Source organism: Rissa tridactyla, unplaced genomic scaffold (genome assembly GCF_028500815.1).
Source record: "Rissa tridactyla isolate bRisTri1 unplaced genomic scaffold, bRisTri1.patW.cur.20221130 scaffold_774, whole genome shotgun sequence".
NCBI classification, from domain to species: domain Eukaryota; kingdom Metazoa; phylum Chordata; class Aves; order Charadriiformes; family Laridae; genus Rissa; species Rissa tridactyla.
In genome coordinates this window covers 1-16041 of record NW_026529994.1, presented here as the reverse complement: position 1 = coordinate 16041, position 16041 = coordinate 1, and the positions used below count along the sequence as shown (strand labels likewise).

General features: G+C 70.5%; 1 protein-coding gene and 1 long non-coding RNA gene across 2 annotated transcripts; both read left to right on the top strand.

Annotated features, from left to right (window-relative positions):
- The first annotated feature begins 247 nt into the window (after positions 1 to 247).
- Positions 248 to 1371, top strand: LOC128903949 (uncharacterized). Its single transcript, XR_008464311.1, has 3 exons — positions 248 to 580; positions 673 to 1075; positions 1200 to 1371. It is a non-coding gene; the product is annotated as an uncharacterized LOC128903949 (long non-coding RNA).
- Positions 1372 to 1782: 411 nt separating this feature from the next.
- Positions 1783 to 13905, top strand: LOC128903948 (nuclear receptor ROR-gamma-like). The gene is given in 10 exon segments (XM_054187827.1): positions 1783 to 1893; positions 1983 to 2107; positions 2215 to 2332; positions 8771 to 8856; positions 10179 to 10320; positions 12138 to 12461; positions 13190 to 13276; positions 13279 to 13310; positions 13524 to 13657; positions 13899 to 13905. Coding segments are annotated over 9 exon segments (966 nt in total). The 5' UTR covers positions 1783 to 1893; positions 1983 to 2071.
- The last annotated feature ends 2136 nt before the right edge of the window (positions 13906 to 16041 follow it).

Here is a 16041-nt window from a genome sequence, read left to right as displayed (position 1 = left end):
GCCGCGTCCGGAGCCTGGCGCGGGGTCAGCGCGAGCGCGGGGTGCGCGCGGGGCGCGGCGTCAGGGGGCGGGGGGGGGACGGGGACGGCGCTGACCTCTGACCTCTGACCCCGCTGTCCTGGACCCCGCTGGGGTCCCGCGGGGGGGGGGGGGGGGAAGCACCGGGAGTGACGTCACTGCCCCTGCCTTCGTCTGGGAGTGACATCACGGCAGCGAGTGACATCACTGCCGGCTCCCGGTGTGGCAGCACCGGGTCTCCTTGACAGGGCGTGACATCACCGACGGGGCCGGTGATGGCGCGTGACACCACCGCCCCGCAGCAGCAGCGACCGGGTGTGACGTCACCTCTGACCCCACCGACAGGGCGTGGCATCACCTCCGACCCCACTGACCAGGTGTGACATCACCAGTGACCCCACCAGCCGGGTGTGACAGCACCGTCGACCCCACCAGCCAGGTGTGACATCACCAGTGACCCCACCAGCCGGGCGTGACATCACTGCCGACCCCACTGACCAGTGTGACATCACCAGTGACCCCACCGACCAGGTGTGACATCACCAGTGACCCCACCGAACAGGTATGACATCACCTCTGACCCCACCAGCCAAGTGCGACGTCACCAGTGACCTCACCAACCAGGTGTGACATCACCAGTGACACCACTGACAGGGTGTGACATCACCTCTGACCCCACCTGCCAGACGTGACGTCACCAGTGACCTCACCGACCAGGCGTGACATCACCGCCGACCCCACCCACCAGGTGTGGCATCACCAGTGACTCCACTGACCTGGTGTGACATCACCTCTGACCCAACCACCTGGTGTGACATCACCAGTGACCCCACCAGCCAAGTGTGATGTCACTGGTGACTTCACCAACTGGGTGTGACATCACTTCTGACCCCACCGAACAGGCGTGACCTCACCAGTGACCCCACCAACCAGGTGTGACATCACCGCTGGCCCCACCTGCCAGACGTGACATCACCAGTGACCCCACCAGCCAAGTGCGACGTCACCAGTGACCCCACCAGCTGGGCGTGACATCACCAGCAACCCCACCAACCAGGTGTGACATCACCGCTGGCCCCACCTGCCAGACGTGACATCACCAGTGACCCCACCAGCCAAGTGTGATGTCACTAGTGGCTTCACCAACTGGGTGTGACATCACTTCTGACCCCACCGAACAGGTGTGACCTCACCAGTGACCCCACCGGCCGGGCGTGACATCACCAGTGACCTCACCGACCAGGTGTGACATCACCGCCGTCCCCGCGGGGCCCATGTGGCAGACCCTGCTGGCGCTGAGGCGGGGGGTCTCCACCGGCCGCCCCCCCCGCGGCCCCGCCCGTCCCCTCCCGCCGTCCCCCGCCCCCCCCGGAGCCCCCCCGTGACCTGGCGGTGCCCAACGGGGGCTGGAGCGCGGCCATGCGCCGCCATTACCGCCGCCTCCTGGCCATGGCGGCCGGCGGGGCCTGGGCACGCCTGCCCTCCTACCGCCGCGCCCGCCAGCACGGCGCCACCGTCGGGGGGGTGACACCGCCGGCGCAGGGGACGCCGCCGGGGGACACGCGGCTCTTCCCACGTGCCATCGAGGGCGACGGCAACGGCTTCGAATACGCCATGTTCCTCAACGCCGCCGAGCGCCGCCTGCTCTGCCTCGTCCAGCCCGGGCCCTACCTGGAGGGACACCCCGGGTGAGTGTCACCGTCACCGCCGCCGTGTCACACCCCCATCCCCGGCGCTGGCGCTCACCCCGTGTCCCCTCCCCAGCCTGACCCACGGCGGTGCCATCGCCACCATCATCGACAGCGCCCTGGGGACCTGCGCCCTGGCGGTGGCCGGGCCGGTGGTGACGGCCAACCTCAGCATCGACTACCTGGCGTGAGTGGAGTGTCCCCAGGGGGTGTCCCCAAGGTGGGGGGGGGGGAGGAGGGGGGTACAGGGAGGGGACTGACCCCCTGTCCCCCCAGCCCCGTGCCGCTGGGCGCCGTGCTGCTGGTGGAGGGCCGCACCGAGCGGCTGGAGGGGCGCAAGGTCTTCCTCTCCTGCCAGGTCCGCGATGCTGACGGGGACACGCTGCACGCCCGGGCCACCGGTGAGGACGGGGACATACCTGGGGACAACCCCCCGGGGGTGGCGGGGGCGGGGGGGACGCACGGGGACACCCATCCAGCGTGTCCCCCCCCTCCCCCCTGGCTCCAGGTCTCTTCATCCAGCCGGACCCCATCAAGCTGCGGGCGCAGGACGGGGACGGGAGACAGTAGCCGTCCCCGGTCACCCCCGTGTCACCCCTGTGTCCCCCCCCATATCACCCCCCAAGGTCCCCCCCAAGCCACCCCGTCACCCCCTTGGTCCACCCCCTCATTGTCCATCCCCTGTGTCACCCCATGCCCCCCCACTGGTCCCCCGTGTGTCCCCTCTGTGTCACCCCCATGTCCCCCCTGTGTCACCCCGTGTCACCCCTGTGTGTCCCCGTGTCACCCTGTGCCCCCCCCTACGGTCCCCCCCCCCGTGTCACCCTCATATCACCTCCATATCACCCCGTGTCACCCCAATGTCCCCTCCTGGTGCCCCCGTGTCCCCTCCACCCCGCTTTCCCTGGCGGGGTTGGGGGGGGGGCCCCCACGACAATCACAGCCGCTGCCGATGTCCCCGCGTGTCCCCGGTGTCTCTGTGGGCGCGGGGGGGGGGGCCGCGGCGGGGGGGCGGGGCTTGGGGTGGGCGGAGTCACGGAGTGGGCGGGGCCAATACGGTTGGGCGGGGCCTCTAGGGATTGTGGGCGGGGCCAATGGGGGTGGGCGGGGCCAACGGGGGGGCAGATGGAGCCCGGGGCTGCGGCAGCGAGACAGGGGACGGGGGACACGGGAAAGGGGACATGGGACAGGGGACACGGGGCATGGCCAGGTGGCCGTGGGGACCCCCGGAGCCCGGGTGGCACTCGCCAAAGCCGGGGGGGCTGAGTTTCCCCCACGATCCGGCAGCGCCTGAACCCCCATGGGCGCCGGGGGGCCCGTGGGCGTACCCCAAAGGTGGGGACATCGGGGTGTCGTGGGGTCCTTGTCACTGCACCCTAGAGCTGGGGACATCGGGGTGCTGTGGGGTCCCACGGGTGCACCCCGGAGCGGGGCACACTGGGGTGCCATTGCTGCACCCTAAAGCCAGGCAGGTTGGGGTGCTGTGGGGTCCCACGGCTGCACCCCAGGGCAGGGGACATTGGGGTCCCCTGGGGCGCCATTGCTGCACCCCAAAGCCGGGCACACCAGGGTGCCATGGGGTTCCATGGCCGCACCCCAGAGCTGGGGACATGGGGGTGCTGCGGGGTCCCACCACTGCACCCCAGAGCCGGGCACACCGGGGTCCCCCGGGGTGCCACCAGTGCGCCCCGGGGCTGAGCACATCGGGGTGCCGTGGGGTCCCTCGGCCGCACGCCAAAGCCGGGGACATCAGGGTCCCCATAGGTCCCATCCCTGCCCCCCAGAACCGGGCGCCTCGGGGTGCCGTGGGACGCTGTGGGGCCCGGGGGGTGTCGGAGCCGCCGCGGGGGCGTTTGTGGCCGTGGGGCCGGTGCCCGCCCGGCCGCCTGGGTCCCCGCTGCGCTTCGCCCGGGGTCACCGGGGTCACGACGGGTGGAGGGGCTCCGTGCCTCAGTTTCCCCCCCGGCCGCGCCGTGGAAAGTCGGAAATTTCCAGTGCGTGGGGCCGGGGGGGGCAGGATGCCGGGGGGGGGGGCAGGATGCCGGGGGGGCCCCGGCGCCCTTATAACGCTCGGCCGCGCCGCCCGCGCCACCGCCGCCGCCGCTGCCATGCGAGGTAAGGCCCGTCCCGGGGGGCTGCGGCGCGGGGCACACGCGTGTGCGGGCGCGGGGGTGCGGGGGAAGGCGGTGGGGCAGGGGGGCACCAAGGGGGTGTCCGTGTGTGCAAGGCGGGGGGGAGCGGGCGGGGGCGCGTGTGCGGCTGGGACACGCGTGTGTGCACGCGTGTGGGAGCGCGCGAGCCCCGGGGTGGCGGGTGAGAGGCGGCCGGGCATGTGCGGGAGCGGGGGTGCGCGTGTCCGTGGGCGGGCGGGCGGGAACGCGCTGGGGCGTGCACACGCGTGTGCAAGGGCGTGGGAGCGCGCTGGGGCGTGCACACGCGTGTGCAGTCCGTGGAAGCTCACGAGAGGGGAGGTCGGTGCGTGCAGGCACGCAGGAGCCCGTGTGCGCGTGCGAGGGTGCGCCCGCGTGTGTGCAAGCGTGCGGGAGCAGGCAGGGGTGTGCACGCCTATGCGCACGCGTGTGGGAGGGGGGCAGGTGCGTGTGCAAGGGGGTGGGAGCGTGCTGGAGCCTGCCCGCGCACGCGTGCGGGAGCACGCACACGCCTGCAGACACGCCTGGGAGCGTGCGCGGGAGCGTGCCCACGTGTGTGTGCGTGTGCGCGCGTGTGTGCATGTGAGGGCACCGGGTGCTGCCGGGGCACGGGGGGTGTTGCGTGTGTCAGCGTGTGTCAGCGTGTGTCAGCATCACGCGTGTTTTGCGGCTCATGCAGACGTGCTGGCACGCGTTACCGCGCAGCCGTGCGTGTCGCAGGCGTGTTACGGGCCCCGGGCGCGGCGAGGGCCGTGTGACTGCGTGTGCACGCGCCGCGGGGGGTCTGTGCGCGCGTGTTACGGCATGCCGCTCTGGCGGCGCACGCGTCGCCGGCGTGTCGCTGGGTGTGCCCGCGTGTTACGGCGCGTACAGCTGCGGGCACACGCGTGGTACGGCGTGCGCGCCCCTGTCGCAAGGCGGCGCGTGCGGGTGTCGTACGGGGGCTCCGAGTGTCCGCGCGCGCGGGGTGACACGTACGCGTGTCGCAGGGCGCACACGCGTGTCGCAGGCGGTGCACGCGTCTCGCGGGGCCTGTGCGCGTGTTACGGCACGTTGCGGCGTGCGGCGGCGGTGCCGTGGCGCCGGGCAGCTCCCTGCCCCCCCCCGGCAGCCGCAGCTGCGGCCCCCCCCCTCCCAGCACCCCAACGTCCCTCCCCCCCCCCCAGCACCCCTGGGTGCCCCCCAGCACCTGCGGGGTGGGCGCTCGCCCTCAGATGTGGCGGGGGGTGGCAGCTGCGCGGGGCTGGCGCAGGTGACACGGCGGGGACACGGACGGGGACACGCAGGTGGCCCCGCTCCCCTGCCGCCCCCACCCGCAGCCCCCCCCCGCCCCGGCCCTGGGGAAACTGAGGCGGGGACGGCGGCACCCTTGGGCGCCGGGGACGGGGTGCCCTCCCCCCACCCCCCACCCCGTGCCATGGCGTGTCGGCCCGTGGCGTGACGTGTCTGCCCGTGTCATGGCATGTTTTGCCGTGATGCCGCGCCAGGGGGGTTGGGAGCGCCGGGTTGTCCCCCCGCCCTGGGGGCGGTGGGTGCTGATGGGTGCCAGCGGGTCCCCGTGGGGCTGGTGGGTGCTGGTGGGTGCTGGTGGAGATGATGGGTGCTGGTGAGTGTTGGTGGAGATGCTGGTTGGTGGGTGCTGGTGGGTGCTGGTGGGATGTTGGTGGGTACTCATGAGGCTGGTGGAGATGATGGGCGCTGGTGGGTGTTGGTGGAGGTGATGCTGGGTGCTGGTGGGTGCTGGTGGGAGCTGATGGGGCTGATGGGTGCTGGTGGGTGCTGGTGGGATGTTGGTAGGGGCTTGTGGGGTTGGTGGGTGCTGGTCAGGCTGGTGGAGATGATGGGTGCTGGTAGAGATGGTGGGTACTGGTGGGTGCTGGTGGACATTGGTGGGAGCTGGTGGGTGCTGGTGGGGTGCTGGTAGGTGCTCATGGGGCTGGTGGGTGCTGGTGGGATGTTGGCAGGTGCTGGTGGGGTGTTGGATGTTGGTGGTTGTTGGTGGGTGCTCATGGGGCTGGTGGGATGTCGGTGGGTGCCGGTGGGATATTGGTGGGTGCTGGTTGGTGCTCATGGGGCTGGTGGGATGTTGGTGGGTGCTGGTGGGGTGTTGGTGGGTGCTAATGGGGCTGGTGGGATGTTGGTGGGTGCTGGTGGGATGTTGGTGGGTGCTGGTGGGTGCTCATGGGGCTGGTGGGATGTTGGTGGGTGCTGGTGGGATGTTGGTGGGTGCTGGTGGGGTGTTGGATGTTGGTGGGTGCTGGTGGGATGTAGGTGGGTGCTGGTGGGATGTTGGTGGGATGTTGGTGGGTGCTGATGGAGCTGGTGGGTGCTGGTGAATGTTGGTGGAGGTGACAGCTGCTGTTGGGTGCCCGTGGGGCCGGTGGGTGCCGGTGGTGCTGCCAGGTCCCGACGGGCTCCGCTGGGGCTGGCGGGTGCCAGTGGGTGCCCACACCTCCGTCGGGCTCCCGGGGGGGCCACGGTGCCGACAGGTGGGTGCCGTGGGAGCGACGGGTGCCGGGGGAGGCGTGGAGCCGGCCGAGACCTCGGCGACCTCTCGCCGCCGGTTCCCGGCAGGAGCAGCACCCGAAAGCGGCGCTTCCTGGCAGCCGCCGGCGCCGGCACCGTTGACTAATGTGGGTGCCGGGGCGCGGGGCTGAGTCAAAGCGCCGAATTCCCAGGGTGTCGTCGTCGTCCCCCACACCCCCCCCCCACCCCGACACCCCACCTCACCCCTGGGGCCGACGCGGGGGTCCCGGATGCGAGGGCGGCCAAACCCACCCCCCCCCCCCAACCACCACCTCCCCGGGGGGCCCCAAAAGTGGGGCGGGTGGAAAAAGCCGACGAAGCGGATTCGGCCTCGGGAGGAAGAGGTGCGGGCGGCTGCACGCGTGTGTGCGCGCGTGAAGGAGCGGCGGCCGGCGGGCGAGAGCGTGCCCAGGGTTTGGGGCGGGGGGGGGGGGGGGGAGCGGGGGGGCACGGGGCGCGCGTGAGCCCGTGCCCGAGCGGTCGTGAACGCGCGAAGGCGCGCGCGCGCGAGCCCGCGGCGGCCTGGCCCAAGCCTCGGCGGCTCGGCCACGGGCCTTTGGCGTCGCGCCGAGGGGGTGCGCGCGTGGCCGCCCGTGGCCCGGCGTGTCCCAGCGGGCGTCGCCCCCCCCCGTTCCGACCCCCCCATCACCCTCGTTGCCCCAACGAGTGCCTGCAGGCGTGCGGGAGCCGTGCCCGCGTGCACAAGCGTGTGCGAGGGGGGCACGGCCGGGGGTGTACGTGCGCAAGCGTGTGCAGGGCGGAGGGTGACAAGCCGGTGGCAGTCGGAGGACGAGAAGGTCTCCTGGGGGCTCTGGGGCATCTCTGGGGTTGGGGTGTCCCCCCCCACCCCGGGTGCAGTGTCCCCACCCTTGGTGTCCCCCAGCTCCCGGTGTCCCTTGGCTCTGGTGGCCTCTCAAGCTCAGACATTCCCTGGCTCTGGTGTCCCCTCATTTCCCCATCCCTGGTGTCCCCACTCCTGGTGTCCCCATCCCCGATTTCCCCAGCCCTGGTGTCCCCAGCCCCGATGTCCCCATCCTCGATGTCCCCATCCTCGATTTCCCCATCCCCGATGTCCCCATCCCTGATGTCTCCATCGCCGGTGTCCCCAGCCCTGTTGTCCCCAGCCCCGGTGATGCCATCCCTGGTCTCCCCATCCCTGATGTCCCCATCCCTGGTGTCCCCACCCCCGTTGTCCCCAGACCCGGTGACGCCATCCCTGGTTTCCCCATCCCTGATGTCCCCATCCCTGATGTCCCCATCCCTGGTGTCCCCATCCCCAGTGATCCCAGCCCTGATGTCCCCATCCCTGGTCTCCCCAGCCCCGATGCCCCCATCTCCGATGACCCCATCCCTGATGTCTCCATCCCCGGTGTCCCCACCCCCGTTGTCCCCAGCCCTGGTGACCCCAGCCCTGGTGTCCCCCACTCCCATGGCTGAGGTGCCCCCCATCCCTGTGACGGCACCCCATGGCCCCCTGCCCACTGGGGCCATGCTGGGGCCATGCCAGTGCCATGCTGGGGCCATGCTGGGCCGTGCCGGTGCCATGCCGGGCTGTGCCAGTGCCGTGCCGCCCGTGCCGGTGCCGTGCCGGGCTGCGCCGGGGCGGCGGGCGCCTTCCTGCAAGGTGGGGCCATGTCCCAGTTGTGGCTTCGCCGGCGCTCGCTGCCGCTGCGGTTTCGGCAGCCCCCGGCGTCCGGCAGGGCCCACCCTGCACGGGGGCCGCGGGGGACGCCCGGGGGCACCCACGGGCTCCTGGGGGGGGCCCTGAGCGCCCGGGCGATGCCGGAACCCGTGGGGTGCCGCGGGAGCCCATGGGGACCCTGCGAGAGCCCAAGGGGACCCGGCGGGCTCACGGGGCCACCTGAGCCCTTAAGTGACATCTGGGTCCACAGGGGACACCGATGGCCATGGGGGACACGTGAGCCCGTGGGGTCCCCGTGGGAACGCGGGTGGCAGACGGGGTCCCAGAGGGGACACGGGGTCCCGTAGGGTCCTCAGGAGCCCAGGGGGTGACGCGGGAACCCCGCGGGGACACGGGAGCCCGCAGGGTGACGTGGGAGCCCACGGGGGACGTGAGCCTACAGGGGACACGGGAGCCCACAGCGGCCACGGGAGCCCGTGTGGTGACACGTGAACCCATGTGGTGACACGTGAACCCGTGGGGGACACGGGAGCCCATAGGGGACACAGGGTCCTACAGGGGACACCTGAGCCCCTAGGGGACACCTGGTCCCGCAGGGGACACGTGAGCTTGGGGGATGCATGCGAGGACAGGGGTGGCACACACAGTCCCGCGGGTGCCACGCGTGCCCCGAGGGGCCGCGACACCCACCCCCCTCCCCGGGGGTCCCTCGGGGCGGGTGCCCACCCCGTCCCTCCCCCCCGCAGCCCACATCGAGATCATCCCCTGCAAGATCTGCGGGGACAAATCCTCGGGGATCCACTACGGCGTCATCACCTGCGAGGGCTGCAAGGTGCGCCGGGGTGTCGGGGTGCCATGGTACCGAGGTGTCAGGGTGTCAGGGTGCCAGGGTACCAGGGTGCTGGGGTGCCGGGGTGCCGGGGTGTCAGGGTGCCACGGTACTGGGGTGCCAGGGTTTGGGGGTGTCAGGGTGCTGGGGTGCCAGGGTGCCATGGTACTGGGGTACCAGGGTGCCAGGGTGTTGGGGTGCCAGGGTGTCACAGTACTGGGGTACTGGGGTGCTGGCGTGTTGGGGTGTCAGGATGCCAGGGTGCCATGGTACTGGGGTGCCAGGGTGTTGGGGTGTCAGGGTGCCATGGTACTGGGGTACTGGGGTGCTGGGGTGTCAGGGTGTCAGGGTGCCACGGTGCTGGGGTGCCAGGGTTTGGGGATGTCAGGGTTTGGGGGTGTCAGGGTGCCATGGTACTGGGGTAGCAGGGTGCCAGGGTGTTGGGGTGTCAGGGTGCCATGGTACTGGGGTGCCAGGGTGCTGAGGTGTTGGGGTGCTGGGGTGCCGGGATGCCATGGTGTCAGGGTGTCGGGGTGCTGGGGTGCCGTGGTGTCAGGGTGTTGGGGTGTCGGGGTGCTGGGTGTCGGGGTGTCAGTGTGTCAGGGTGTTGGGGTGTCATGGTGCTGGGATGCTGGGTGCCATGGGTGTCAGGCTGCCAGGGTGCTGGAGTGTCAGGGTGTCGGGGTGTCGGGGTGTCAGGGTGCCATGGTGCCATGGTGTCAGGATGTCAGGGTGCCGGGGTGCGGGGTGCTGGGATGCTGGGGCATCAGGGTGTTGGGGTGCCATGGTGCCGGGGTGTCAGGGTGCTGGGGTGTTGGGGTGCCGGGGTGTCGGGGTGCCATGGGTGTCAGGATGCTGGAGTGCCATGGTGCCATGGTGTCAGGGTGTCAGGGTGCCGGGGTGCGGGGTGCTGGGATGCTGGGGCATCAGGGTGTTGGGGTGCCATGGTGCCGGGGTGTCAGGGTGCTGGGGTGTTGGGGTGTTGGGGTGTCAGGGTGCCATGGTGTCAGGATGCTGGAGTGCCATGGTGCCATGGCGTCAGGGTGTTGGGGTGTCAGGGTGTCGGGGTGTCAGGGTGTCTGGGTGCTGGGGTGCCGGGTGCCATGGTGTCAGGATGCTGAGGTGTCAGGGTGTCGGGGTGCTGGGATGCTGGGGTGTCAGGGTGCCGGGGTGTCAGGGTGCCGGGGTATCAGGGTGTTGGGGGTGCTGGCGTGCTGGGGTGTCGGGGTGCCGGGATGCTGGGGTGTCGGGGTGTCAGGGTGCTGGGATGCTGGGGTGTCGGGGTGTTGGGGTGCCGGCCTGACGGTGACCCCCTGCCCGCGCAGGGTTTTTTCCGGCGCAGCCAGCAGAGCAGCCTGAGCTACGCCTGCAGCCGCCAGCAGAACTGCCCCATCGACCGGGCCAGCCGCAACCGCTGCCAGCACTGCCGCCTCCAGAAGTGCCTGCGCCTCGGCATGTCCCGCGACGGTGCGTCACCCCCGCCACGGTGGCAGCCCCCCCCCACCCCCCCCCCCCCGGCCCCCCAATACCTGGGTGCATCCCCCCCCCCTTATATTTAGGTGTTCCCCCCCCCCCCCCCCCGCACCTGGGTGCATCCCACCCCATACACCTGGGTACCACCCGGGTACCACCTGGGTGCATCCCCCCCCCCCCCATAACTGCTGCATCCCCCCCCCACCCCCCAATACCTGAGTTCACCCCCCCAATACCTGGCTGCACCCCCCCCCCCACCTCGGTGCATCCCCCCTCAGTACCTGGGTGCATCCCCCCCCCCATACTTGGGTGTCCCTCCCCCATAACTGGGTGTAACCCCCCCCATACCTGGGTGCATCCCCCCCCCATACTTGGGTGCATTCCCCCCCCCATACCTGGGTGTCCCCCCCATACCTGGGTGCATTCCCCCCCCCATACTTGGGTGTCCCCCCCCCATACTTGGGTGTCCCCCCCCATAACTGGGTGTCCCCCCCCCATACCTGGGTGCATTCCCCCCCCCCATACTTGGGTGTCCCCCCCCATACCTGGGTGTCCCCCCCCCATAACTGGGTGCATCCCCTCCCCATACTTGGGTGTTCCCCCCCCCATACCTGGGTACACCCCATCCCCATCGCCCCCGCTGTGCCCCCCCCCCCCCGCAAGGTGTGTCGGGGGGCCGCGGGGACAGTGTGACACCCTGGGGGGCCACGGTGTCCCCGGAGGAAGCGGAGGGGCCGTGGGTGCCCCCGGAGGAAGCGGGGGGGGGGGGCCCCGGCGGCACACGCGTGGGGCCGGAAAGCCCCGGTGCCACGGGCTATGTAGGTCGCGGGCAGCTGGGCCGGTGGCATGCGCACGCTCTGCCTGACACGCGTGTGTCACGCGTGTCCCCCAGCGCCTCCTCTCCCCAACACACGTCATGTGTGTCCCCCAGCGCTGCCTCTCCCCGTCATGCCTGTCACGCGTGTCCCCCGGTGCCACCTCTCCCCGTCATGCCTGTGTCATGCGTGTCCCCAGCACTGCCTCTCCCTGAAAACACATCATGAGTGTCCCTAGCGCCGCCTCTCCCCGACACGTGTCACGTGTGTCCCCCAGTGCCACCTCTCCCCGTCATGCCTGTGTCACGCGTGTCCCCCAGCGCCGCCTCTCCCTGACACACGTGTCACGCGTGTCCCCCAGTGCCGCCTCTCCCCGTCATGCCTGTGTCACGCGTGTCCCCCAGCACCTCCTCTCCCTGACACAACGTGTCACGCGTGTCCCCCAGCGCTGCCTCTCCCGTCATGCCTGTGTCACGCGTGTCCCCCAGCACTGCCTCTCCCTGAAAACACATCACGCGTGTCCCCCAGCGCCGCCTCTCCCGACATGTCACGCGTGTCCCCCAGCGCTGCTCTCCCTGTCATGCCTGTGTCACACGTGTCCCCCAGCACCACCTCTCCCGACACACGTGTCCCCCAGCGCTGCCTCTCCTGTCATGCCTGTGTCACACGTGTCCTCCAGCGCCTCCTCTCCCCGACACGCCTGTGTCACGTGTGTCCCCCAGCACCTCCTCTCCCTGACACACCTGTGTCATGCGTGTCCCCCAGCGCTGCCTCTCCCCAACATGCCTGTGTCACGCGTGTCCCCCAGAGCCGCCTCTCCCCGTCATGCCTGTGTCACGCGTGTCCCCCAGCGCCGCCTGTCCCTGACACACGTGTCACGCGTGTCCCCCAGCGCTGGCCTCTCCCCGTCATGCCTGTGTCACGCGTGTCCCCCAGCGCCGCCTGTCCCTGACACACGTGTCACGCGTGTCCCCCAGCGCCGCCTCTCCCCCGCAGCCGTCAAGTTCGGCCGCATGTCCAAGAAGCAGCGGGACCGGCTGCAGGCCGAGGTGCAGCAGCAGCTGGAGCAGCGGCAGCGGGAGCGGGCGGCCGAGGGGACCCCCGCCGTCCCCCCCGGGCTGACGGGGTGCCGGGGACACCCCCTGACCCCCCCCGGCACCACGGAGGGCCGGGCCGGGCCGGCGGCGGAAGGGACAGCCCGGGCGGGCTGGAGGGGACCACGCGGGGTCCGGATGGAGACGGGGACGGCCCCGAGTTCTACCCCCCCGCCACTGTCAGCAGCCTCCTGGAGTCACCCACACCGTCTCGGCCTGGAGATCGGTGAGTCCCTGGGTGCCACGTGCCCGTGGGGCTGGGGCTGTCACCCATGGGTGCTCCCTGGTGGAGAGATGGCTCCGTCAGCCGTGGGTGCTCAACGGTGGTGGGACCCGGCTCCGTCACTGATGGGTGCCAGACGGCGGTGGGACGTGGGTGCATCACCCATGGGTGCTCTATGGTGGTGGGACCTCACCGCGTCACCCGTGGGTGCTCCATGGTGGCAAGCTGACTCCATCACCCATGGGTGCTCTGTGGTGGTGGGACCGGGCTCCATCACTGAGGGGTGCTCTATGGTGGTGGGACCTGGGCTCTGTCACCCATGGGTGCTCTATGGTGGTGGGACCGGGCTCCATCACTGATGGGTGCTCTATGGTGGTGGGACCTGGGCTCTGTCACCCATGGGTGCTCTATGGTGGTGGGACCGGGCTCCATCACTGATGGGTGCTCTATGGTAGTGGGACCTGGCTCTGTCACCCATGGGTGCTCTATGGTGGTGGGACCAGGCTCCATCACTGATGGGTGCTCTATGGTAGTGGGACCTGGGCTCTGTCACCCATGGGTGCTCTATGGTGTGGGACCTGGATGCATCACCCATGGGTGCTCAGTGGTGGTGGGACCAGCCTCCGTCACTGATGGCTGCCAGATTGTGGTGGGACCTTGCCCACTGGGGACATGGCCCAGGGCTGCCTGCCCTGTCCCCGTCCCCGTCCCCGAGCCCCCGTCCCCCGCAGAGCACCTCACCCAGAACGTCCTCAAGTCGTACCGCGAGACTGCCAGCACCCGCGCCGAGGACCTGCAGCTCCGGCGCTGGGACACCTTCTCCGCGAGGAGGTCTGCGCCTACCAGAAGAAGGTGAGGCCACCGGGGTGGGGACAGGGGAGGGGACGCCGCGGTCCCCAGGGCACCCAGAGCACGCCGAGGGCCTGGTGCCCACGGCTCCGACGTGGCTGGGACGTTGCAGAAGGTTTGGAGGGGGTGTGGGGTTCAGGGGGGCGGGGTGTGACGGCCGAGTGACGGGGTGTCACGACGGCCGGGTGACGGGGTGTCACACGGGGCGGGTGGCAGTCGACGGAGGAGATGTGGCAGCGCTGCGCCGGGCGCATCACCGAGGCCATCCAGTACGTGGTGGAGTTCGCCAAGCGCCTGCGCGGCTTCATGGACCTCTGCCAGAACGACCAGATCGTCCTCCTCAAAGCGGGGTACGGGGCCACCCTGTCCCCTTGTCCCCTCCCCCAGGGCCACCACCTCCCCTGTCCCCACCTCCGGGGTCCCCCTGTCCCCCTGTCCCCAGCCTCACAGTCCCTGCGGTCCCCATCTCCCCAGCCTGCCTGGTGTCCCCAGGCGATGGAATGCTGTGGTCCCACCAGGAGGTGACAATCCCTACAGAGTGCCATGGCCCCATGGGGGTGGCAGTCCCAAGGGCTGGTGTGGTCCCATCAGGACGTGACAGTCCCCAAGGGCCACTCCCAACCCCACCGGGGAGGTGACAATCCCATGGGTCCCACGGGGGAGGTGACAGTCTCCAAGGGCCACCCCAACCCCACCTGGGAGGTGACAGTCCCATGGGTCCCACTGGGGAGGTGACAGTCCCCAAGGGCCACCCTGACCCCACCTGGGAGGTGACAGTCCCATGGGTCCCACCGAGGAGGTGACAGTCCCATGGGTCCCATGGGGGAGGTGACAGTCCCCAAGGGCCACCCTGACCCCACCTGGGAGGTGACAATCCCATGGGTCCCACGGGGGAGGTGACAGTCCCATGGGTCCCACCTGGGAGGTGACAGTCCCATGGGTCCCATGGGGGAGGTGACAGTCCCCAAGGGCCACCCTGACCCCACCTGGGAGGTGACAGTCCCATGGGTCCCACGGGGAGGTGACAGTCCCCAAGGGCCACCCTGACCCCACCTGGGAGGTGACAGTCCCATGGGTCCCACGGGGGAGGTGACAGTCCCCAAGGGCCACCCTGACCCCACCTGGGAGGTGACAGTCCCATGGGTCCCACCGAGGAGGTGACAGTCCCATGGGATCCCACGGGGGAGGTGACAGTCCCCAAGGGCCACCCTGACCCCACCTGGGAGGTGACAATCCCATGGGTCCCACCGAGGAGGTGACAGTCCCATGGGTCCCATGGGGGAGGTGACAGTCCCCAAGGGCCACCCTGACCCCACCTGGGAGGTGACAGTCCCATGGGTCCCACGGGGGAGGTGACAGTCCCCAAGGGCCACCCTGACCCCACCTGGGAGGTGACAGTCCCATGGGTCCCACTGGGGAGGTGACAGTCCCCAAGGGCCACCCTGACCCCACCTGGGAGGTGACAGTCCCATGGGTCCCACCGAGGAGGTGACAGTCCCATGGGTCCCACGGGGGAGGTGACAGTCCCCAAGGGCCACCCTGACCCCACCTGGGAGGTGACAGTCCCATGGGTCCCACGGGGGAGGTGACAGTCCCCAAGGGCCACCCTGACCCCACCTGGGAGGTGACAGTCCCATGGGTCCCACGGGGGAGGTGACAGTCCCCAAGGGCCACCCTGACCCCACCTGGGAGGTGACAATCCCATGGGTCCCACCGAGGAGGTGACAGTCCCATGGGTCCCACGGGGGAGGTGACAGTCCCCAAGGGCCACCCTGACCCCACCTGGGAGGTGACAGTCCCATGGGTCCCACGGGGGAGGTGACAGTCCCCAAGGGCCACCCTGACCCCACCTGGGAGGTGACAGTCCCATGGGTCCCACAGGGGAGGTGACAGTCCCCAAGGGCCACCCTGACCCCACCTGGGAGGTGACAGTCCCATGGGTCCCACGGGGGAGGTGACAGTCCCCAAGGGCCACCCTGACCCCACCTGGGAGGTGACAGTCCCATGGGTCCCATGGGGGAGGTGACAGTCCCCAAGGGCCACCCTGACCCCACCTGGGAGGTGACAGTCCCATGGGTCCCACGGGGGAGGGTGACAATCCCATGGGTCCCACCGGGGAGGTGAGACCCCCTCAAGGGCCGGGGGCACCGACCCAGCCCCGAGCAGCGGCATCCGCGGGGGCCCCGTGTCCCCGGTGCCACCGTCCCCGTCCCCGCCGGGGGGGTGGCAGGCGCCATGGAGGTGGTGCTGGTGCGCATGTGCCGAGCCTTCAACTCCGACAACCGGACCGTCTTCTTCGAGGGCAAGTACGCGGGCGCCGAGCTCTTCCGATCCCTGGGTAGGGCCGGGGACACGGGGTGTTGGAGGGGGGGGGGGAAGATGACACCGAGGGGAGGGGACCTCGGGGGGGGGACCCGGGCGGTGACGAGGGCTCCCCCCAGGCTGCCACGAGCTCATCGGCTCCATCTTCGACTTCGCCCAGAGCCTTTGCGCTCTGCACTTCTCGGAGAGCGAGGTGGCCCTCTTCAGCGCCCTCGTCCTCGTCAACGCCAGTGAGGGACCTGTCCCCTGTCCCCTGTCCCCCACCCCGGGCATCAGTTCCCCCCACCCCCACCCCGGGCCCCGTAGGAACCCGAACCAGGGTTTGCCCCAAACCCCCGTGGTTTTGTCCCTAAAGCGGGTGCTGGGGGCTGGGGTTGGGTGGCCTGAGCTGGCCCCTGCTGGCCCCCCCACC